Genomic DNA, 24,429 nt, shown 5'->3' with positions numbered 1-24,429 from the left:
TGTCTTGTAATCTGCCCAAACATCAATATTTGTCAACAAAACTTTCAGGAAGTATTGTAAGGTCCCTCGGGCCATAAAATAACGCGTTTTTATACATGTATCTCAAAGCAGAATACATCATAAAAATTAATTAACTTAAAAAAATATATATATAAAACGAAAAACGAAGTATTGTGTTGAAAAAAAAGCGAAACGTGTATATGGTTTCTGAAGTACTTTAAAATGTTCCCCAAAGTGTTTTGTAAAATGGACAACATTTGCAAGATGCTTCTGTAAAATATAGATTTTTTGTGAATTTTTATAGGAGGAGAGTCAACTACAGCCAAAAAACACCTGGTCCTGGGGGCGCATCCCACTGAAAAATGCTTGGTCCTGAAAGGGTTAAATTAGAAATAAACCAAGCAGAGCGCATGTCTCGTCTCCTGTATTGCGTCACAGAGAAACCCAATTCATGACATTGACCGGACCATTAGTTTTTTGTACCATGCTGTATTCCAAATATCAGTATGGTTGACGTTACCTGAGGCACCTCTGGGAATTCCATTCAATTGCAAGTCAATTTACATCACAATAAGCCACCAAACTCAGCCACCTTTTATCTCTTTCCAATGAAAATGAAAATGGACTAAATAAATCTCTGTACAGGTTACATGTATACTAATATTATACCATTTTCTTAAAACTAAAAAGTGGCAATTCAACATATGAGCAGACACTCACCTTGATCGGGGTGTACCATTTTGATTCAGAGGTTTGGGATATAGGGGGAGGTCTGGCAGGCTTCCTTAGCATTGGCTCTTCAGTGTTCTCTGGCTCACACACTATAGCATTTTTAGCTTTCTCTAATCTGGCACCTTCTTCAGTGGATCCTTTTTCTCCCCAGCGAACCTGCAACGTTAATACCAAAGAATAATGGATTGACTGTAAGTTAAAAGATATTTACTTTATATAAATTCTGTTTCACTTCAATAGGAATTCATGAATTCGTTCTCAATTAATGCATAATAGTCTACTCTATGAAGAGGCAAACATGACTTTTTTCTTCGATGATTAGGATTTCAGTGGTAAATACAGAAAAAGAAAGAAAGCTACAGGGACTGACATTGTTTAAAACATACATTAAAAGTTTAATTACCAGCTCTCATCCTTTGTTATATGTCTGCTAACATTCTTACCTCATTATCGTTTACTAAAATGTATAATACATTATTCAATTATTCTACATTGTCTTAAAGAAGTAGCTTTACTGATTCTATATGTACAGGATACAGTCATGATCATTTCAGTTTTACTTTACTAACTCCACTCCACTCCAACAAACAATGCTTAGGGAAGCACATACAGAAAGAAAAAAAAGTTCTGTGGAAAAGAGATCCCTTGGAGAGAGTATCACCTTATTTATCTAAATAGAAAAGATAGGGATATTAAAGGCATTATCAGGTTGGAGGTAAGGAATCTTTGGATCAGGCACAGACGGCAAAGGGGTCTGGGTGTGTTCTAATATGCTGTATCTCGCCAGGGGCTTTCAATTATATACGTATAAGTGTCACAACCTTCAGGGAAAAACTCTTCATTTGTGTTTCGCTGTCTGGGAGAATAAGACAAATGCAAAGTGCCTCTCTATAGCAGCTTTAAAATTAAGCTCTTTTCCATTCCCAAGATCGTGGGAATGTTGTGGGGTATTAGCCCCCCTAGCCTCAAAATCCTAGCGACGCCACTGGTTTCAAGTCAAAAAACAGACAGACCATAGCACACTTTAAACTTGATTCTCTTTAGAGTCTGGACAAATGAGTGACATGACCAGACTTCTAAGATGAATTCATTAATCTGGCAGCAGCACTCAATCTTTCAAACGCATTGTGATTTAAATCATTCAGACTCCACTGAAGACAAGATAGCTCTGCCTGTCATGTCACAGTTATCAAAGCTCCGCTCAAAACAGTGTCACTTTACCCAGCAGAGCTTTGCCGGGACACTGAAACTCTTTTATGGCTCCAACCATGACATCATCCCATCCCATTCATCTTAAATTACCACAGAGGCAGCTCTGAAACTTTAAAGTGTAAGTACCAGAAAATAAACAGCAGGGTTTTCTGGATTGCACAAACTGGGCTAATACCATCTGTTTAGAAAATGTCCAAGGAGTGTTTTATCATCCGTCTTTAAAACATTGGTTATACCAGTGTTACTCATTTGTGGCTCTTTCAATCCATCCCAGTCTAGGACTTTGCTTCAGTTATTGAATTAAACAGTCCATAGCCTTATTACAATCATAATAATTGAATAAAGATGTTGAATGTATTATTAAGGACCTGGTTGGAACAAGGTCATAGTTTGGGCTGGACTGCTAGATCCACACTTGTGTCCCTGGTCTACACTGGTCTAATTTTACAGTAAATAAATACATAGGTGTCTTAGATGCGTCCTCTCGTGTCTTAATTTGCATGTGCCTTAATATGCATTACATTTGCATTTACATCAATAGAAATTGAGACCTGATTGACAGATTGCATCTCAAGCAAGGACATAGCTCCAGATTAAACCACCCCAATACATTTAACTGAATAAAATAGCAGTATATCTTTATTTTCAACATAACCTATATTGTATAGACAGTTAATATGCTTTGGTTTGTTTACCATATGCAACAGCATTATCTTCTATCTATCTAGACTAACAAATGCAGTTCATACAGTGGATTTCTGCTATTTTAGAAATGTCATGAATTAATATATCAGATTTGCCAGCAAAATTGTTATGGTAACAATACAGATAACTTTGTCCATGTGTAATGTATCACATCCTGTTCAAACCAAAAGACTGGCAAGGTTAGTTTCACACTGGAATGACACACTACAGACTCCTGAACATGTTACTGCAATTGTACACTCCTTGATGTACCCATTCATGCTACTAGAAATGTTTGTGTTTTCTTTGAGTGAAAAATACAAACATAATGTTGGGAAGATACTGTAAGGGGGAATGGCATCTCTAACTGAATGGTTTTGACTGAATGAATGATATAGTACTGCTGTGTACCAAATGTGAAGGCAACTGGGTCTATTCAATTGATCTAAACTGGAGAGGATCTACATACCCCAGTGAGGTAATACAAATGTGTGTACTATGGTTATAAAATAAATTTTAAAAAGAAATCTTTAGTGCTTTTCTGCAAACATATGTGTGTTTATATGACCCTGCAAGTATGACATCACTGTCTCAAATGGACTCAGATGTAAGGCTTTGACAGTGTGACAACAGCAGCTGTTGCATCCATCATCAAACTTGATCGAGAGACTCATATCATACAGCTCTGGACAAAAGATTTCCATCACCTAAAATTTTAGAACTGAGACGTCATTAAAAAAAAAAGTATATGTAATCAAAGAAACTACAAAATGATATCTACCGGAAGCCATAATAGTACTACAGTATTTCATATTAGATTTCATTATGTATATGGAAAACTACAAAGCAGTTGTAATGCAATATGTTAACGGAACATTGTTCAGCAGGTTTCGTTCGACTTTATGAAGCAAAATTTGTTAATTCTATAGGGTGATGCACAACCTTTGGCCATAGCTGTACAGTTGTGTACCAAGTATAAAAAAACAATATCTCAAAGCCTCAAAGCCATTTATCATCAGGGCAGCAGTGTGGAGTAGTGGTTAGGACTCTGGACTCTTGACCGGAGGGTCGTGGGTTCAATCCAAGGTGGGGGACACTGCTGCTGTACCCTTGAGCAAGGTACTTTACCTAGATTGCTCTAGTAAAAACCCAACCGTATAAATGGGTAATTGTATGTAAAATTAATATGATGTCTTGTAACAATTCTAAGTCGCCCTGGATAAGGGCGTCTGCTAAGAAATAAATAATAATAATAATAATAATCATCCACCTAAAAAGACAAATGACCACAATATTACCACCATCTAAGGTCAATGTTAAGGGTATTGTTATATTATCCCAGAGTTCCTAAACACTGAAAATATAAAGTTGCTTATATTACTAGGATTACCAGCTAAAGCGTAACACAAAACATGTTAAATGCAAACATAAGGATCAATACCTCCATGCGTTTTATCCCGCCAGCACCTCTACCTCCATAGTAAGAGGCATCTACAGTTGGCCATTTCTTGTTTGGCAGTGGGTCCTCTTCTGGTTTCTGAAAGATATTAACAGAAATACAGCAATCTTTAGAATATAATGCCCCCTGTGTATAACATGAATGGCTGGGCTGCCTTGGGTTGAATCATGTATGTATCATGCTCCTCTAATATGCTAACATGTAAAAAAATTAAGAAATAAACTAGTATCATATATAGCATACCATTACTCGAGTATACTACGCATTTGTTATATAATGCACAACCTAAATATTTTGTGCAGAACACATAAAAGGAACATGTTATATTTAAAATATTACGGTAGTATTTTTCATACTACGGGTACTATGGATACATATAGTAACCCATTTTACAAACTTAACATACAACTGCAACGTATTCTACTGATTCTAAAACCTAAAGATACTAGATGGATCTGTACAGCTATAGAGTCACCTATAGATTAACCAAAACTAGATTTTGTAAAATATTTGACAAAAAAGTCTTTATTAATGTCTTCATGTTATCAAAGTAGTGACTCAAGCCAAGTTACTTTGGATGCAGTCTACACTGTAATTGTGGCTAAAAACATTCTGTAATATCCTGAGCTTCACATCACATTTCCTGAGCCACATTTAGCTGGCAGTTACTTTGATCACTTGATCCATGATATACTCTTGATATTTACTCTTCACTTTATATTTAAAAAGAAAGTTTGACATTCACAAAACTGTTGGCTTCTTTAACACGACTAGAACAGATCCAAGGAAAGAGTATAAAAAAGCATTCTACAAAAACGGTTTATAGGGCTGCATATTTCACAGTCAAAATTGTGATCCATATCCAAAAAAAGTCAATAAAATATATCCTCTCAAGACACAGGCTTGGTTTACATGCACTTGAAAATCGACTCTACAGTCATGACTGTGTGACATTGTCACACGAATACATTGTGAAACAGCAAAAGAACGTCCTTTGGTCAGCGCGACTTTAAGGGCAGGGTCAATCACTTTCTCACAATAAAAACAGCTGTAAAAACCCATGTAAACCGGAGCAGGAATCGTGCTTGTGGCTCACGAGATTTCAGCAGTCAAGATCCTGTTTAACTGGCGGAATCTCACGTTATTCCTCAGCAAAGCCATACTAACACCCCCTGTGTTCCCACATTTTCCACATACATTTATACTACATTTACTACTTTAATTAAATAAAACTTTTAGATGTTACGCATATCTATTTTTTAAGTTGTAAAATTTGTACTTAGTAGAAGTTTTATTTAATATACTTTTATGTGAGTGTGCGTGTGTGTGCTGGAAAGGTAACGAGACACAAACAAGTAATATGTGATAATTCGGAATGTGCGAGACAACAAGTTAATTCTTTTCTCTTGTTAATTGTTTTAAAAATTCATGGCTGAAGCTCTCCTCATGATATTCAGAGTCGTTCTTTTCCTAATTACTAGGCAGACATTTAAATATCCCCTGCCCTAAATGACTATGAATTGAGTAATCTGCACTGGTACGGCCGACTTTTTTTCCTAAATCAGAACACCATAGCAACGCATTTCCTGAAAATTACTGTGGCTAAAAACATCGTGAGGAAAACTGTCATGACTTGTCCATATAAACGCCGTCATAGAAAGCAGTTTGATCTTTGACTTTTCTCAAACAATATCAATACTGAAAGGCAGATGAATAGCTGTTTTGTTCAACCTATTAGAAAATAAGTACATTATAAATACGTTATGGAAAAAAATGATGAAAAGATTCTCAACATAAAAGAACACAATCTGAACATCTGGATCCAAATGAAAGCATGTACTGAAAAGCTGTAGTGTCTGTAACCGCTGTAGCCGCAGGGTTAACTTTTAGCAGGACTGGGAGTCCACTTACAGGTTTTGGAGCTGGGGGTGGTGGTCGTGGAGGGTCTTTAATAACCTAAAACAAAAGAAAAATAAAAGTAAAATCAGTGACAGTGATGACATGTAACAAATGTGCGTAACCCAGTACTAGGTGTTGTATTCTGTGTCCCCCTTATTGGTCTTAGCAGTGCTAGTTCACAAATTGACAACTGGCGTTTGCAATCCCTTGTTGATTGATTAACAAGGCCTTATGAAAATTAACACCAAGGCCAAAGTGCAACATAAAACTGAACTTGTTGACAGCCACTCTTTGGGGGAAGTGCTCCTGCTCATTTATCTCCTAATTAACTGGATGAGGTTCAGTGATTTCCAGTCCTCTCCAATCATAAAGGAGTTAATTAGTTTAAATCAGATGTAGAAAGACGGCATGGGGCTTTCCTTGTGCCCTGGTTTCACAGACAAGTGCCTGACCCTCGGTGCCGAGCTTAGAAAGTGTACACCTCCTACTGCCAAGTATGAAATAGCTCTGGGTAAGCAGAGAACTCCACAAGGGCCTGTACCACCAATAACATTGCTTCACTCTTCCCATTCCAGCCCTATCACTCCAGTTACTTGCTTTATTGGACTTGATGTTGAATGTCTAAGCTTTTGCAACTCATACTGTACTGCATACTTTAATGGAGATAACACCGGCCATTTCAGTCACAGCAAACAACTGATTCAAGGTTATTACTTTCTAACTTAGTCAATGTTTATCAGCAAGTCCAATAATAATTGTGTGTCTCTTCTGAGTGTAATCATTAACATACTTTATGGTAAAGGATTACCTTTTTATTAAGCCAGATAAGAAGGGGATTACCATGTTTTCTGGACATGAAAAAAAAGCATTAGCCAAATGTTTTCTGCTTGATCTCTAAAGTACCTGCCGGACAGATGTGAAAACAGACTCTCGAAAAGCTGTATAAGTATGTTGCGTTTTTCAATTTTTAACAGACTTAACCACCTGACATGAGCCTGAGCCTTGTTTAAAGAGCAGAGAAACAACCAATTTAAATGGCAAAAGCCCATATTCTTATATTGCTCCTTTGTAATTGTCCCATGCGATCCTTAAATCTATTCCTTCTTTTGAAGGTCCTATGTTACATGGAACCATGGTATAGCCAAATGAGAGTGAATGGTTGCTTACATCCTGCTGTATATTTATAGCACAGGTTTTTAATAAGACCAAAGGATGAATTTAATTTTGTGGCCACAAGTGGACATTGTTCTACTTCAAAAAATACCTGGAATAAAATTGGTACAGAAAAAAACAAAAGGTTCTAAAATCAGCACTCATCGTTAAGTACTTTTTTCTGTATTTATAGTCCTGCTATATCCCTATGATTCAAAATGATGTTTACTAAATCTTCTGTTCTCAATAGTCCCTACGTCAAGTAACTTTGTGTGAAAATTGAACAATTTTGAAGAGGGTTTTTTAAGAATTGTTTGTGCTTGACGAACTTCCTTGTGTTAAAACAAATGTAATACATGTTTACCAAGTGATTACTGTGATCCGCCATTCAGCATTGGAAGTAATCAAGTCTGGAATGCACAGTTAAGTGGAAAACCAAACCGTATTGTATTATAAAATATCTGTTACAAAGCAGTAAATCGTCTCCCAGTTAGTTGTGTATTCTTCTACATATGTTATCTTTACAGTTTGAATGTCATGTAATATCAGCTTAAAGCAATATGATGAAACGGACAGGCCATGGTGACCAACATCTGTTCATGTCCTCTAGAACCAGCTTGTTCATTTCAATAATCTATTTTTAATTACCCAAATACATGGTTTGAAAATTGCCCAATAAGGGTGTGCAGCTGTTAATTCTGTCCCCTCTGAAACTAATTTTCCAGTTACTTGCTCACAGGTGCCATTGTGCCAATGGGGCAGAAGTTACAGTTGCACACCCCAAGTGGCCAATTCTAGAACCACCTCACTTTACAAATTCCTTTTTATAAGTCTCTTCAGAAGCAGTCCCTGTGATTGAAGAGACATCAGTTAGCAGCACTGGTTAATAATGACATAATCAGAAACAGCAATAAAGAAGTATAGAAAGCAGGTGTAAAAACAAACACAAAAATACAAATACAGATTATAATTGGTATCTCTTTAGTACAGCAACTAATTATTATAATTTGAATATGTTGATAAAAAAATACATAAAAGAAAGATGAATTGTCAGTACAGTGCAGTCATGGCATAGCATGGTAAAGTAATCCTCAAGAAACTTGTAACCTGCCATTAATAAGTGGTCTGGGCTTAACAGTCCAAAGAGACAGACAAAACAAGCTGTTAACTGCTGCTAGTGCTCACATTCCATATACAATTAAATGCAAATAACTTTTTTATGTGTGTATGTATAATCTATGTATAATCTACATGGATAGTTACTAATTTGCTTCAAAAGTTTGATACAATTCAGACAAATGTATCACCGTTAGATGGGCAGTTAAGCAAAACCAAGTATTTTAACCTTATTAGGTGGTGTGCTTTATTTCTTTAAAAACGGCCATTGCCAATGGTTATTTAAATACTTTTGAAATAAAGATCTAAAAACTACTGAATTGATACTGAATGCAGTTCAACATATTTCTACATTTTGACAGCTGGGATGCAGAATGCCTTTTCTTCATTAAATTTGTCAGGGGGCTTAAATAGTTTACAATGAACTCATTGACTTTATTTAAAACCTTCCAAAAAAAATAGAGTGGCTTTGCAGTCCAGCCACTGTAGAAACACTGCCTTTGTATGTAGCGATGGTGTTCTAGTTGAACACCATGGAAACCTTTCCAAACATGTTTATTCTCTCTTTAAAAGACACAGCTTCTTATTATGCTGGTTTGAAAGAGACACGTGATGGCCTTGTATTTCAACAATAGGACATTATGTAACGTATGCACTTTGATCCAGTCCCATGGCACTGGGGTACGTTTGGTGGTGTCTTCACATACTTTCCTATGGAAGGAACATGAACATTCCTGACATAAAGATTTGTCAACGCTATGACTGCTGCCAACGGGACATAGCCATGTGTTGTGATACGCAGAGATGCATGTAAGAACTGTCAACAGAGCAGCCACATGGATTCAAGATGAAGGAATACTTAAAAAGGACATGTGCGATATTGATTGAATGGAATCCCCCCCCCCCACTGTCATCTGAGTCGTTAGCAAACTATCAGCACAACATAGCACGTTGAACACATGCTGAAGCTTCTCGATTGATGTCGCAATTCAGTAACTTTACTTACTCAAGCTGTGGTACAAAATGTGCTCTGTTTTCCATAATTACATGTTCCGGTTGTTGAATTCATGTGAAATAGCTTGGCTTTATTGACAAATTAGATAACACACTATTCCAAGGTCTTGTGCAATAGAACAAACCTGAAAAAATACACATTAATGACCACGTTCTGTGTTATCCCCTTCTCCAAATGTGATATTTTGAAAACAATAAGCACTACTGTTGAGTAACTACTTTTGGACAGCCACGACTTCTACAGCCATGACTTCACCAAATATGACACTCGAGCAAGCTGAATTGTGTACTAAAATGTCTGCTTACTATATGCTTCCACAAGCCTGTGCATTTTACTTCATCAGAACCCTGCTTTACTTTTCAGTTTGCCTGCAGTTCCTGACAGCAGTTACAGCTGCAGGTTGGGAATAGTTATTTTTTGTACGACCAAAGTAAACTTGATGTAGCTTTCTATTTGTGTCTAGAAATGTAGTGACTAATACAACTTTAACCAAGAACAGCCCAGTTGAGAGGCAAAATCTCCTGTATGTAAACAACTAGCTGGTACAATTCTATGGCACAAATTCAGACTAGCTTAGACCTAGTAAGTTCACACCCACAAATGAATAGGAGTGAAAACCTATCCTTTTCTAATTTTCTGTTTATATTACTTGGACTAAAACGACCTCTAAGTGATCTCTGATTTTTATATTTATCTTGCAGCTGAAGAATGCAAACCACAAAGTATAGCTCAGCCTACAATACTTCCTCCCACCCTGTCACCAAGGGAAGCTGGTACTGCACATCTAACAATTTACATTCACTGAACTCATCCGGAAGTCATTTTAAAAAGATATACATCTTATTTCTGTACACGACAGCAATAACACCCTCAGATCTTGCATTATTGTAACCAGTAGCATCTCCATTTTAAGCATGAATTTATTTAGCTAAGATTACTTACATTAGATTGACCCAACTAGATCAAGCAAGCACCTTATTTTAGTCTTACAGCCTCACCTAAACTGTCTAACACATGAGAAATGAGTTAACTTTGTACAACCACACCTAGGGCTGGGACCAAATCAAAACTTTGACAACCCTGTTAATCGCACTCAACAAAACTGTATTTAATAGCGTTTTCTTTTTTTTTGTAAGTATCTTATTTCTTCTACTCATAAAAAGAAAACGCTATTAAATACAGTTTTGTTAAGTGCGATTAGCGGGTTGTCAAAGTTTTGATTTGGTCCGGGCCCTAGTTGGGTGTGTTACTGGGTTATTGGGATTATTAAATATGAAATAATATATGTGTATAAAAAGGCTGAATAAATGTACTGTTATACTGAGTCAATTGCATTGGCTAATGGCCATTTGTAAACTTTCTTATGTTCTTATGTTCTATAAAGTTTGTAAACTTTCTTATGTTCTAGAAAGTTTAGTCATGAGTTAAATTATTTAAATTGTATTACTTTTTCACTTACCAATTTACAGCACAAGGGCCAAAACCACCACATTAGTGCAAGTGCAAGCAAGATGAACAACACCAGAAAGACAATGGCGACAGCTGTACCATCAGACTAAAACAAAACAACATAAAAAAAGACTTTGTTAAAACAGGAAGCATTTTCATTTGGTAATGGCCACAACTTCCTATAAATTCCAATGCATAAGCTGCTATTCCTCTTTTAATGCTACCAGTTTAACTATAATGTAGCTATTACAGGTATGGATGTTCATCTACATGTTATGGGGTTCCAATATACTCTACTTACAATCAGAAAAAAAAAATCTACAATGATAAATCTGGTTTGCACTTCGGTAATGTGTGCCCAAAACAGCATAACATGACTGATTTTAAACACAAACTTCTGGCAGATTTAACAGAAAGTGGTTATTTGTGTTGTGAGATCAGTTCTTTTTCCCTTCAAAGTGATAAACAAAAAACAAATTGCTCTTGGCAACCAGCATGAAGTCGTGCCTGAAAATTTGACATCCATGCACAACGTTTACACTAGGCCTAAACAACAATAGAATAAAATATAATTACAATAATACAACACAAATCATGATGATAATAATAATAATAATAATAATAATAATAATAATAATAATAATAATAATAATAATAATAATAATAATAATAATAATTTATTATGAATTATTTGTCACACTTACACAAGAAGAGGCAGTGACTGTAACAGCACTGGATATGAAGGACTGCCCATCGTTTAAACTAACCAGCACATCGATCGTCCTGGGAAAAAAACAAAGGAATAACACAGTAATTATTGAAATTGCACCTGCTAACACACCACAGTGCTGATTTCATATCTAAAAAAGGAATATTTGTTTCCTGTTCTGTAGAATAATGAATTTCTAGGGCAGTGAAGTCTCCTACTTCAATATAGACCAACACTTTTTTAAATAACCTTTTAGAAACTTGCAAACTCCTTAGTCTGAATAACCCACTCACAAAGGCCAGCTCCCTAAGCTACATACATTAATATTGATTTTATTTACCATGATTGGCTATAGATCAATACATGTTGTTATTTAAGCTGTTCAATTAAATGTTAGCCTTAGGATGAAATTCGGGGGGTGGTAGATGGGCAACTTAATTAATTAACGTCTATCATCATTAACCTCCTATTTAAACCCCAATCTCACACTCCTCGCTTTCTTGCATATGCTGCGACCTGTTATCTGCGCAAAATTTATTTTTCAGCATGAACCAACATTCAGATCAGGAAACCTCCCTGCTGGATTCTCCTCAACAATTCATTTCTCCGATGGAAAGTCAGTACCGTGTACTTCTAATGCAGACTTCTCCCAGCAACCAGACCTGCTGCTCTGGCATTACGGAGATCAAAACACCCCCGCCAGCAGGCTCAGCCTTCGGAGCAGCTATTTTATAAGGATTTGCCACTCGCCTAACTTTTAAAAACCCTGCACGACAACAATATCAACATCCTGGCTGGAAGCGATAGTATAGCGTTGTTCAGTATTTATTGTACCTTTTATATCTGCTACACCATGTGGCCAGCTTCTCAAGCGCACTTCCACAAACTAGCTTGCCCAGAGCTTCAGGACAGGCGGCAACACCACCCTCCTCTCCAGTCATGGTCACTCGTCTCCTCCCAGCACAGCAATCAAGAGACGCAGTCGAAACACATCCCACCCTTCAGCTTCATAAACAACATTTTCGAAGACATGAAGTCCCTCATTCACCCCTTCGCCATCTCAATTGCTTCAATTCATACACGGTTCAATGATATGGACAAACAGATCACTTCTAACGTTGCAGCAATCTCTATTATTTCAAGCCCAGTATTCGCCACTCAGTCATGGTCGCCATCTCGGTTCAGCACTTCCGGTCCCCACAGATGACGTTCCCACTTACAACCTGGCATCAGCTCCCTCAATGGTCCAAAGCATGTGCCTGTAGTTAGAAATCAAGTCCAGCGACCACATATGGCTTCTACTTTTGATACTTTTGCAACATTAAGGGCTAGATTCTCAAAGCTATTTTCCAGCTCTTTTGTTTTTCTGAAAGAGAATACTTTCAAGTACAGTTCTAATTTAAGACTGCTTGCAAGTACTAAAAGAAATGGCTGAGTTGTTGTTTTTGTCAAGTTTAATTTTGGAAACAGGCTTCACACTGCTATTTGTACTGGACTTTTCCATCCTGTACACTTCCAATTTCACTGCTACTGAACTAAAGATATTTTCATAATGTATCCTCGCACATTCGCAATAACTTACACTCGGCCACCTCGGATGGTAATTTCTATAAAAAATAAAAAAAAAAAAAACGGGACCTGCTATCTTTACTGGGCCATTTCAATTATGCAATTCGCATCATCTCCCAGGATAGAATCTTAATTTCATGTCTCCTCGCTCCTTTCTACAGCATCAAGCCAGAAAGCTCAGAAAAGCATATCTGCGCAATCCAGGAAGGACATCAAAATGCGTGTATTATTAATTCAAAACTGGAACGGGCTTTCACTATTCAATGAAGACTACAACTTAGCCCGCTATGACTCGTCCCTTTTCACAGACACCTCATTTCTAGGATTCTCTGGTTTTATGAATCTCCAGATTCCGCATTCTCATCGCAGCATCAGCTACAGTCCCATTGCAGGCGTTCCATCCACAAGCTGTAACTGCTATCAGTCTTCTGTGCTCAAAACTGGATTCTTCCTACCCATTCAATCACAACTGGATCCTTGCTTTCATCGCACACACAAGAGACTCTCTCCATTTGGCTCTAGGTACAATTAAATCATACATTAGTGGGTTCTAGTATCACTATTGTTTTATTGCAAGTTTTTCCCCTATCTTGCTGTCTATCCCACCAGTCCGTTTCACACTGAATCAAACATTCTCAGCTAAAGCCGCCACCATCTCAGCAGCACATTTTGTTGATCAGTCTTCCCCTGATTCAGTCGTCTTTAACCACATTTTCAGCGGTTCGCGAGTCAACGCCTGCAGACTCTGCACATTCACAGCCCATTCTACCTCCCTCTGTGAAAATACAATCATGATACAGCAGCAGAGCATTTAAGATAAACATTCCAATCACGAGGGCTATTAATCACAATAATCAAATATTCTACCCTGCATCACTTTCTAAAGTCAACAGTTTTATTCTAATCATAACCTCTAGATGGCAGTATAAGACCACAAGTTCTATACATTTTAGGGGGTCCTCTTTCACTGCGAAAGTCATGTATTTTCAAATCAGGATCAGTTTTACTTCAGAAGTTAATATTTCATTCGACGTGAGACACATGTTGGATACGAAAACCATGTCCTACTATTATCAACGTTTCAGTAATGGTGCCCTCCTACCCTGCAATGGACAATACACTCATAGACTGCTCCTGATCAAATCAATAGGTTTCACAGCAGCCTCAGATCTTTGCATTCTTCATCTCTGCCCAAAGCCAGCCCCATCTTTGGCTCCATCTAAACCGCCTTAACACTCAAAGACCAATATCTCAAAGACCAATATCTCAGCAGATCTCTGTGCTCTACAGCACACTACCGATGGCAGTCCACCATTCACTAGTACAGATAACTGCTTCAGCAGATCTCTGCTTTCTACAGCTGGGCCACAGCACGCTACTGACAGCACTCCATCGTTTACTTCCTCAGAGCTCTGCACTGCTCAGCAGATCCTGTCCTCTACTCTTAATCGCTCCTCACTACAGCAGATCTCGGCTCCCTCTTCAGATCTGCTCACTGTTGCAGCATGCAAAAGTTGCTTTAGTTTAGTTTATCGCTTAAATCTACAACTGTCCTCCTCCAGACCTTCCAACGCTCCAGCTTGCCTCCAATACTCAGATCGTGGCAGCCATTTCCGCTTGACTTCTTCATCAATCTAATCGTATGTCCGCTCATCCTTTCAAATACTACAAACATTAATACATGGTGAGAGATGTGGTATGAGACTGGAAATCTGTCTGGATTATGAGCTAAGGAGTTCCACCATTAGGAGAATGACTGTAGTTATAAAACCCACATCTCTGAATGTGAGTTCACCTTTTCCATTTCAAGCAGACATGATGGTAGCAAACCGTTGATCAATCCTGTATCAACTAACACATAGGATGGTCTCACCACTCTCGCCCCCAGAACCAGCTTTCTCCCCAATCATTTCGGATCGAGCAGCTACTTCCGCAGCCAGAGCCAATATCGATCTCCGTCCGGTCAAGGAGCATGGGGCGCTGGTCCTCTGCAGCAGTCGATTCATACATCCGTTCATCCCCTACTGACATAGCAATAGATATCAAAGACTAGCTAGCATGCCCAGAGTGGGGGCTAACTGACCGCCGGGGCCACCAGAGGTTTTTCCCTTCTAGGAAGGTTTTTTTTTCCTCTCCACTGAGCGGCAGTTAATCACATAACCATACCACACTAACATTATTTTAATCTCTCCAGTTTGTCTCGTATGTCCCTTCCTGTCCCATCTTTTCCAGCTGTTTCCTTTATGTTATGCACTGGCGCGATTCTCACAGTGAGGGTCTCTGCGGGGAGCCAGGGGTCCATCCTTTGTGGGGGTAAGTGCGGATTCACTCCCCCGACCTCAGGTCGCCATGATACCTTGTCCTGGCTCTAGGGGGGTTCTCACCGAGTGAGTCAGAGGGACCCCTGGCCACACTATCCTTTCACAGCTCATGCACTTTTCTACCTCACCATGTGAGGCACTGTCCTTCCTTCGCTCGGGACATGGCCCGCTTTACACTCTTAGTGCCCAGTCCCAGACTAACCCATTTCAGTTGCAGATTCCCTGCGGGAGCCTTGTCCCGGCTTCGGAGGCCGAGCCGAGCCTCTTGCGAGGGCAGCACCAGACCACGCAAGGAATCCTTTAATATTCTTCTGTCAGCCCTACGATCGGGCTATTCCTATCGTCCCGAGAGGCCCCTCTGCCGAGCAGAGCAAATTTTATGTTTTCAGATCCTCAGGAACACTACCTTCGACCAAGCTCCATCCTCGAAAAAATGACAGCTCATCGGTCAGGATCTCTCTCTATCCTAATTTAAACGGGGCCTTCTCTAAACCCACCTAAGCCGAGCTACGGAATTGAGCCTCTATCCTTGGCCAAGCATCACTCACTCGGCCTGTCTTACTAACAGCTCATTACTGCTTCCTCTTTATTTTTGCCAATTTTACCTCATTCAGACACTACATTATTAACATGTATCCTTGAACCCATGTTCTGCTGCAGTATATTTTTATATATACACACACTGTATTGTTCACACAGCGTATGGCAATGACCCTAAAGACACTGTGTGGTATAACGCTACGTCAATCGGAAATCACAAGCTGATGTTAATTTACTCATTTTTTTATGTAATTTTAGGATCCTCCACTATGGAACTGCCCCTAATGCAGCTTTGATATCTATAAATATAGTGCTCAAATAACTATAACTATAAATTACCCACACGATGGGTTTGCTGTTTTTAATAAACTGTGGTTGCATGGTGTTCGGCATGGCTCCCAGCACACCCTCATAAACGTCAACCATGTAATTCATTCCCTCATCACAGGGTTTAAAATATATCCCTACACAATTTTTAGGTTATAATTCCTGGCTTATAAATCAAATAATTTATAACTTTGACCTAAACCTTTAGAATAAAAAAAAACAAAAAAAACACATGAAAGGCTATTACATGCCTATGGTACAGTGCAGCTCCAGGACTCAAATGCAGTATATGTGTGTATATATAAATATTGTAACCTCCCCTACTGAACACATAAGCCAACCATTTCATAGTGTATTACATAGCAGCATGAAACTAAAACAGAATCGCTGCTATCTAAGTAAGTGATCCTCTTGAATGGATAAGAGGGTAGGGCACTTTGACATCTTCAGCTAATGGTGCTGTGGTAGACAGACTAAAGAACATAAGAACATAAGAAAGTTTACAAACGAGAGGAGGCCATTCGGCCCATCTTGCTCGTTTGGTTGTTAGTAGTTTATTGATCCCAGAATCTCATCAAGCAGCTTCTTGAAGGATCCCAGGGTGTCAGCTTCAACAACATTACTGGGTAGTTGGTTCCAGACCCTCACAATTCTCTGTGTAAAAAAAGTGCCTCCTATGTTCTGTTCTGAATGCCCCTTTATCTAATCTCCATTTGTGACCCCAGGTCCTTGTTACTTTTTTCAGGTCGAAAAAGTCTCCTGGGTCGACATTGTCAATACCTTAAAAATCACAGGTTTCACACCGTGGCAAGAGGACTGAGCTTCTGTGGAAACAAACATTCTTCCAAAGACGGCGCTATAGTATAGATTTTTGGTGTCAAGCTGCTGTCCTCTATGCATTTTTTGAATGCAAGTTGAACAAAATGCTGCAGTATAAAGTTACTACAAACCTACCAAGGCCATTGACTATATAACTGTAAGAGCCATGGCAAATTGGAAAGCAAAAGAAACTCTGTAAACTATAGGTTTACTTGTGTCCTAGATAGCTAAATGACTATTGCACAACACAAATGTTTGTGCCTTTCGAAATATGAAACATTTGTCTACTGAACTGATAAGTAAAGACCCTAGCCCTTACGAACAGAATGGTTAACACAGCCCTGAATGATCATTGCTAGCATATTACTGCCAATACAGTACAACAAAACAAGAATGTGTGTGTTTAAACTCATACAAAATAAATACTTGTTTTTATTTTTCACCAAAATATACTTTTTTTAATGGATGGTTATTTATTTACTAACTGCATGTGCTTTTATATGGATGGACCCAAAACCTGAATGGCACATGAATGACAATTCATCATAAAAAATGAAAGCAAAAAAAACAAACTCAATGTTCTGTGCCTTCACTGTAATATCAAAGGCAGACGTTCCTCTAATAGTGTTTATAGACAGAAAATCAATAATGTTATCTCCATTCTGTGCCTGATACCATAGAAGTCTGTGTACATGTTTGATTTCAGTTTACTTTGTTACTAAGTCAGTAGTTTAGCAATTACTTTCCTTACTGATTAATGTTGGCGCTCTTTAAAAAGAGTTGTGACTTATGTAGCACGGAATTGTAACATGTTTCATAACTAATTGATGCAAACAGCATCAAACAACGTTGTCAAGGGTTCCTTAGCTACCAGAATATAAACTATATATATATATATATATATATATATATATATATATATATATGTATATATATATATATATATATATATATATATATATATATATATATATATATATATATATATATTCCTAAACAGAACAGGTTAGCTGATAGATACATAGAATGTAGGTGCTTTTGAATTGTAGGTATGCAAGCAGAACATAACTGATGCACATCATCTTTCTAAGCAGCGTTATGTGGGAATGGGCACAGGGAAGCTAATTTTCCATCTGTCACTACAGATGATGCCATGCAAGGCATATACTATCACAGATTTGGTGGATACATGGAAAATCTCAAAAAACCAAACAAATTTAAGGTGCATGTTTCCTATCATAGGATGGCACAGATATGAGGACAGATGGAATGTGAAAGAAGTTTTTGCTCAGACGTTATGCAGGTGGCATGTGGGTTGATAGTCTGGACTATCACCAGTGTGGCAGAGAATTATTTAAAAGGGAAGCGCAGGAAAAGCATTCAGCACATCTGTCGCACATCCTTTTAAAATCCTCCGCAGCTCAGTACCAAATGTAATTATTCTCCACACATGCTAACCAAGTACTTAATGGGTTGGGTTTGCTAGCCAAAAGTTAATTAAGCAAGCACTTCAAACGGCAGCCACCTAGATGATTTAACATTTTTAGTTCATCGTTGAACTGCATAACCTTTGAGGTGCTTGTCTTCGGAAGTAAAATAACAAGGGAGAGAAAGCGCATTCCAAAACTCTCATACAGACACGGAACAAATACTGTAGCAGTGTCTGCAAGTCAGCCAGATGACAATTCATTGCACAGTTTCACCCGTTTATCTTGGGACTGTACATTTAAAATGTAGCTTTAACAGTACACTGTTGTTTTGATCCCTTATTCTTATTAAGAATGCTAATGGTCTTTATTAGAATATCATATTGCAAAAGCAAACTACAGATAAAGAACTGTATGCATACCTGCAGTACATTACAGCAAAATATCTATAAAATAACAGCTAAAAATGCTTTCATTCTGTAAGCACAGTACACATCAAAAGATGTTATAAACACTGATCCCACAAAGACTATCTTCAGCTGGGCTGGTTTCAAATATAATAATTGTTTGGCAGACCCATTAAAGTTCAGAGGAAATGCTTACAGGTCTGGCCCTGTAGAGTTACCAACCACAATTCATGTTTAGGAACTCACATTACCAGAGAATAATGACTGTGACCCTTGGACTGAAACTAGCATAAAAAAAACAGGACTAATGTATTGTTTATTTACTGTTAACTCCCTCGAATGCCAGATGATCCAAAAATAAAAACTGAGTGGTACATTTATATTTACTGTTTTTGCAAGGAGAAAAGCATTATTAAACTAGCAAGAAACAACAGTCTAATATGATGTCATGTCTACAATGTCACCCTTTAATATTACAGTTTATTGTTTATACAATTCAACTGAAAGTTGTGGCTAAGAAAACAGTTAGCATCTCTCAAAAGTGCAAACACAAGTAAAAGTAGGCCTGTAGTTTATCTGTCAGGAATGGTGTTAACAGGCAGCATCTGAGCTTCCCCTAGTACCTTTGCAAGTAAAACTCAATCGAGACTTAATCTCTGCCATTCAGTTCTGGGCTTGTCAAAAAGAGCAAATGTGTCGAATTGTGTTGAAAGTGTCTTAATACTTAAGCTGTTCTATTCCAGCACTGCTGGCTGACATAAGAAGAAACATTTCTGGAAGCTAAACTGGCGATGATGGCCACACCTCGTGCCCCCACCCCCCAGTGAATACCCAGAGATAGGTAGCTCATGGTGAATGCAAACAGGGATAATTCTAGTTGCTCTTCTCTGCAGTCTTTCCAAAGCCGCAATGTCCTTTTTGTAGTGTGGAGACCATCCAAGTATGGTCTCACCAAGCCAATCTAAAATCCCATCATAACCTCCTTGATTTATACTCTGCACTATTTTACTAGCTAGATCGGTAAATAGATAGAATCACATTCAAAACCAAATGCAATCCTTAAAATTACTATTGGCCCATCTACTGTATGAAAGCAGACATTGTGTTCAATGGCAGCCACTACAGTAAAACAAGGATGTCTGTTTGGGATAAATAACATATAGAACACAGTGCATAACCCTATGAATTGTAGCCCTGGAGTTTCAACAGTGCCCTGCCAAAGTGTCCAGTTATTTATAATTACAGTATGAGGATCTCAATGAGTACTTACTGTCCAACTTCATGTAGCGTGGGCGCTGGACAGACCAGATAATTATCCAGCACTTCACTTGGCTTCTCATCTGGAAAATGAGGCATTGCATGAGTTCCTTAGACTGCACTGGTTAATCAGTTATGCAATCGGAGAATAACTTGTATCCAGATTATATATGTATTATATTTAACAGTTGTTTCAAAAGTAAAAGGGACATTAAATTCTGATACTCGGCTGGCATGCGTTATCAAGATTTAAAATATATTCTAAAATTAACTCTGCAGTATAATCTTCAGTTTATTTGACAATTGATACAGTGTGTGCAAGTTCATGTGTTTTATTCACAGTCGACTGGGATTTTTAGATTACAGCGAGCACTTTCAACGGTTGCAGTTTTAGTAGGCTGAGATTACGTTTGCCCAAAATTACACAATGCCAACCCTCAATGAACCATTTCAGCTCACACCCATTTGGGTGTATACCGAGGATCCGTTTTATTGGTGTCTCTAAAATGCATAGCAACACAGGCAACCATTGATCTAGTAAAGTCACATGCAGCGCTCAAAATACACACAATTGACTATATACCATGTCTGGCAAAAACAAAAAGTGCCTGTACCCATATACAGTATTTAGAGTGACATGGGGAAAGGTTTAATTAAAAAATACAAAAATAAAATAAATAAATAAATAAATAAATAAATAAATAAAATACAGCACCCGCACTGTTTACCATTTCTATGGAAAACATATTTGTATATGAAAGTGTTTTAGTTGAGCAATAATACATTTTATTTAGGTCCCCTTAGATATCCTCCTGTGCTATATGGGCCCAAGGTGGTATTTCTGTAATAATGCCAGTATAGAAACTAGAGTGTGCTTTGGTAATTTTCTGCGCCCTGACACAGTGGTTTTGAAACATGCTTATGAAACATGCTAAATATCATGCTAAAGCAATAATACATTGTGATTAAGAACATATATCATAGGATAATAAACAGATACAAAATAAACAGTATGCAAATGAAGAGGGTATTAAGTATTCATTTAATACTGTAAATCATATGAGATTTGGCATTATCTCAAATTATACTGTAGATGCATTCTAATTGAATGAAGTCTGTTGATGTTAAAAAACACAGGAGCTTCAAAGAGAACAGAATAGCAGCTTCCCCTCCATCCTCATACAGAATATTACCCTCAAGCACCGAGGAGCATGAACCCTATTGTTTTAACTCAAGACAATCCATATAAATTTAAAATATTTAATTTGTTTTGTTTTTTGCTTTCTATTGTGACCCATAAGATAGTGGAAAAACTCGTGCTAAATCCAGTCAAGTAAACAGCTTTAAAAACACAAAACAAAAACTGTGAGCCCTAAAAAGGGAACTGTGAATGAGATCATTGATTTGGTTGGTTTTGCACCCTTTTGTTATTGTTCATAAATCTAAGAGGATGATTTTTGTTATTAAAGAAGACAACATTGAATACTTACTAATTGTATTTCCATTGACAAGAAAGGTGCAAGTGACTCTGTTTCGACCAAGTTTGAAGCCATTTCCTCTTAAAACAACTGAAAATGACTCTGGAAAATAAAGACAACAGTATAATGTATAATGTGGTAAAAGGTAAAATGTGGGGCAGCAGTGTGGAGTAGTGGTTAGGGCTCTGGGCTCTTGACTGGAGGGTTGTGGGTTCAATCCCCAGTGGGGGACACTGCTGCTGTACCCTTCAGCAAGGTACTTTACCTAGATTGCTCCAGTAAAAACCCAACTGTATAAATGGGTAATTGTATGTGAAATAATGTGATATCTGTATAATGTGAAATAATGTATAATGTGATATCTTGTAACAATTGTAAGTCGCCCTGGATAAGGGCATCTGCTAAGAAATAAATAATAATAATAATAATAATAATAGTAAAACATAAAAACGTATGGCACAGAGTGGTTAAAACTGTATTAAAGCACAGTAAATGCATATATACTCTACTAAGATACTCTCCTATGAATATATTTTTTTTCAATGCTGCTTACCTACCTCCGATTTAGGGTGTTGGCCACCAGCAAGTACAGAAATTAGCAAAACAAATATGTAGCATTGGCACAGATCTGTTTAAGCTGGGATGCTGTGAGTGTGATCCAATGCAAATATTTCACATACTCTGTGCTCCGCTTGACCTTCAGCTTCAAATACTCACGTTTTTGTTCAAATAAACTTAATACATTACTTAAGCATTAATGTTACTGACTTACCATTGACACACACACTTGAGGGTTCAACACTTAAAATCTCAGTGCAGGACTGTTTCAAAATCTGTGCAGAAAGACAAGAACACATGAGTACCCTGAAATCGTTGGTATCTCTTTCGAAAATGCTTGTTTAAAAAAATGAATGCATTTGATTCCCCAGGGGATAACACATAGTGAAATGACGTATTATAATTAGAAATGATAAGTCCTGATTATTTATTGTATTGATAAATAAAGCCCTGCAAATCCGCGGATGTCTGCTTTATATCCGCGGATGCGCAGGGATTGTTGCACATCTTTGCGGCTGGCGGATCGGATGCAGATAGAACTATTAATATTCGGCTGATAAAAGTTCAGCTTGTGTTTATCTTGCCTTGTAAAGCCATCAGTTTATTTTCCCACTGCGAGCCCAGAGTACAAATAGTGAGTATAAACATGTGACAACATTGTCAGCTGACACAGTCACCTGTTTGCACTTTCCTCAGTTGCCTGTTGATTCTGAACGAAAACATTTTCAAACTCTGTTTTTTAGTATGCAGAACCAAATTTTGTGGCACACACCACAGTAGTGTCACACATTGATCCCACTGCACCATTATAAAAGTACACATCTATGCAACAAAAACTGATTAATTATTGGCCAATTAAGCTATGTGTAAACACAAGCAAATGGAAACTAACCAAAAAGTTCAATTGCCAAACAGCTCATTTAATGTAAGAGTTGACAAATTAACTTACAAATTAATTTTAGAAATTTAAGAATTAATTTATAAATTAAAAATATATATATATATATATATATATATACATATAAGAACAGTGATTGTTGTGACAACTTTTAGCTAATAGTCGAGAATTGAGAATTGGAGTCTATTCTAATTATTTAAACAGTGGCTGATCTAAATGCCACAGCCCTTAAACCTGCTTTAATATGGACCTCTTTCCACAATATATGTGTAACACGGAGGAACTGGAGACCAAGGACACCGCAACCGAGCAAAAGAACCGGCTTGTCTGCAGATTACCTCATTTCCACTCACCGACATCGGGCAGAATCCTTAACAGCCGTGCGCTACACAGCACTGCTACAGTACAGACGCAGCATAAAGATGACTTACCTACCATACTGTGCCTTCCATACATTACAGTCCATACATTACAGGCAAAACATGATTTGAACTTGACTCCACAACAGTAAAGGACAACTGCAGCAACTTGTTCCTTCTCAACAGATTTTTGAACTGTGGCTTTTACAGTTTATTTATTTCTCAGCTACTCAAATCTGAAACAGATTGTATATTTAAAGAATACCATGTACTTAAATAAATATACACCACTTGAATGGAATGCAGATCAAACTCAGCTTTGCAGCAATATGCACTATTTTTTAAGGACAATCTATACAGCAGGCCTACAATACAGGACAGTGGTATCACCAAAAAATAATTCTGAAGATCATCAATCTATTTGTTGATCGAGTACAGTGTTAAATATTTGTAAGGACAGTATATGGGTGGTTTCCCCAGTAGAGTTAAAATTAACCAGCTACAAGAAGCATTTTCATTTACTATTATTTTATTCATAAACATTTGGTTTATAGCTCAGTGATTGCCTCAAATCCCTAGCTTACAAACACATGTTTAAAGAAGCATTAAGTCAGCTGTTTTGCACTAATAAATGACAAAATAGACTTGTTTTATTGGATCATTTTCAGTAACGAGCAAACAGCCACGCAGTACTCTACATCTGACATTATATATGTTTTTAATAAGGTCTGGAAAATTCCTATTCAACACTGCACCTTGGTTTGAAAAAATGGAACAAATTGTCTAACTAACATATAACCCTGCCACTACTGCTTCAGCCAAATATAAAAATTGGAAAGATGAAGCAGTACATTTTTGTTCTCATTTAACTTCTTTCTCAATAGTATCTCTAGCATTTTCAGCAGAAATATCACTGGCAGCACAGTGAAGTGAGAAATAAGAGTACAGCGAATGGAAACTATCACACAGAAAGCTGGCAAGCACATAATGTAGGAAGTTGCTATTTTGGCAACTTCATATCAACATTATCTTGGAAGGCTGT

General features: G+C 37.6%; 1 protein-coding gene across 2 annotated transcripts in view; it reads right to left on the bottom strand.

Moving 5' to 3' along the window:
* LOC131702000 (anthrax toxin receptor 2-like) overlaps positions 1–24,429 on the bottom strand; it is an 82,050-nt gene that overhangs the window by 40,239 nt on the left and 17,382 nt on the right. For both annotated transcript variants that reach the window (XM_059003337.1, XM_059003290.1), the window contains exons 8-15: positions 22,345–22,405; positions 21,585–21,674; positions 20,108–20,177; positions 11,423–11,501; positions 10,729–10,824; positions 5,999–6,043; positions 4,070–4,165; positions 721–888 (exon numbers count right to left, since the gene is read on the bottom strand). In XM_059003337.1, coding sequence (XP_058859320.1) covers positions 721–888; positions 4,070–4,165; positions 5,999–6,043; positions 10,729–10,824; positions 11,423–11,501; positions 20,108–20,177; positions 21,585–21,674; positions 22,345–22,405 — 705 coding nt within the window. The remainder of the gene's footprint in view (positions 1–720; positions 889–4,069; positions 4,166–5,998; positions 6,044–10,728; positions 10,825–11,422; positions 11,502–20,107; positions 20,178–21,584; positions 21,675–22,344; positions 22,406–24,429) is intronic.

Source organism: Acipenser ruthenus, chromosome 1 (genome assembly GCF_902713425.1).
Source record: "Acipenser ruthenus chromosome 1, fAciRut3.2 maternal haplotype, whole genome shotgun sequence".
Taxonomy (NCBI): domain Eukaryota; kingdom Metazoa; phylum Chordata; class Actinopteri; order Acipenseriformes; family Acipenseridae; genus Acipenser; species Acipenser ruthenus.
Note: the sequence above shows the minus strand (reverse complement) of the source record. Positions and strands in the feature narration are given on the sequence as shown.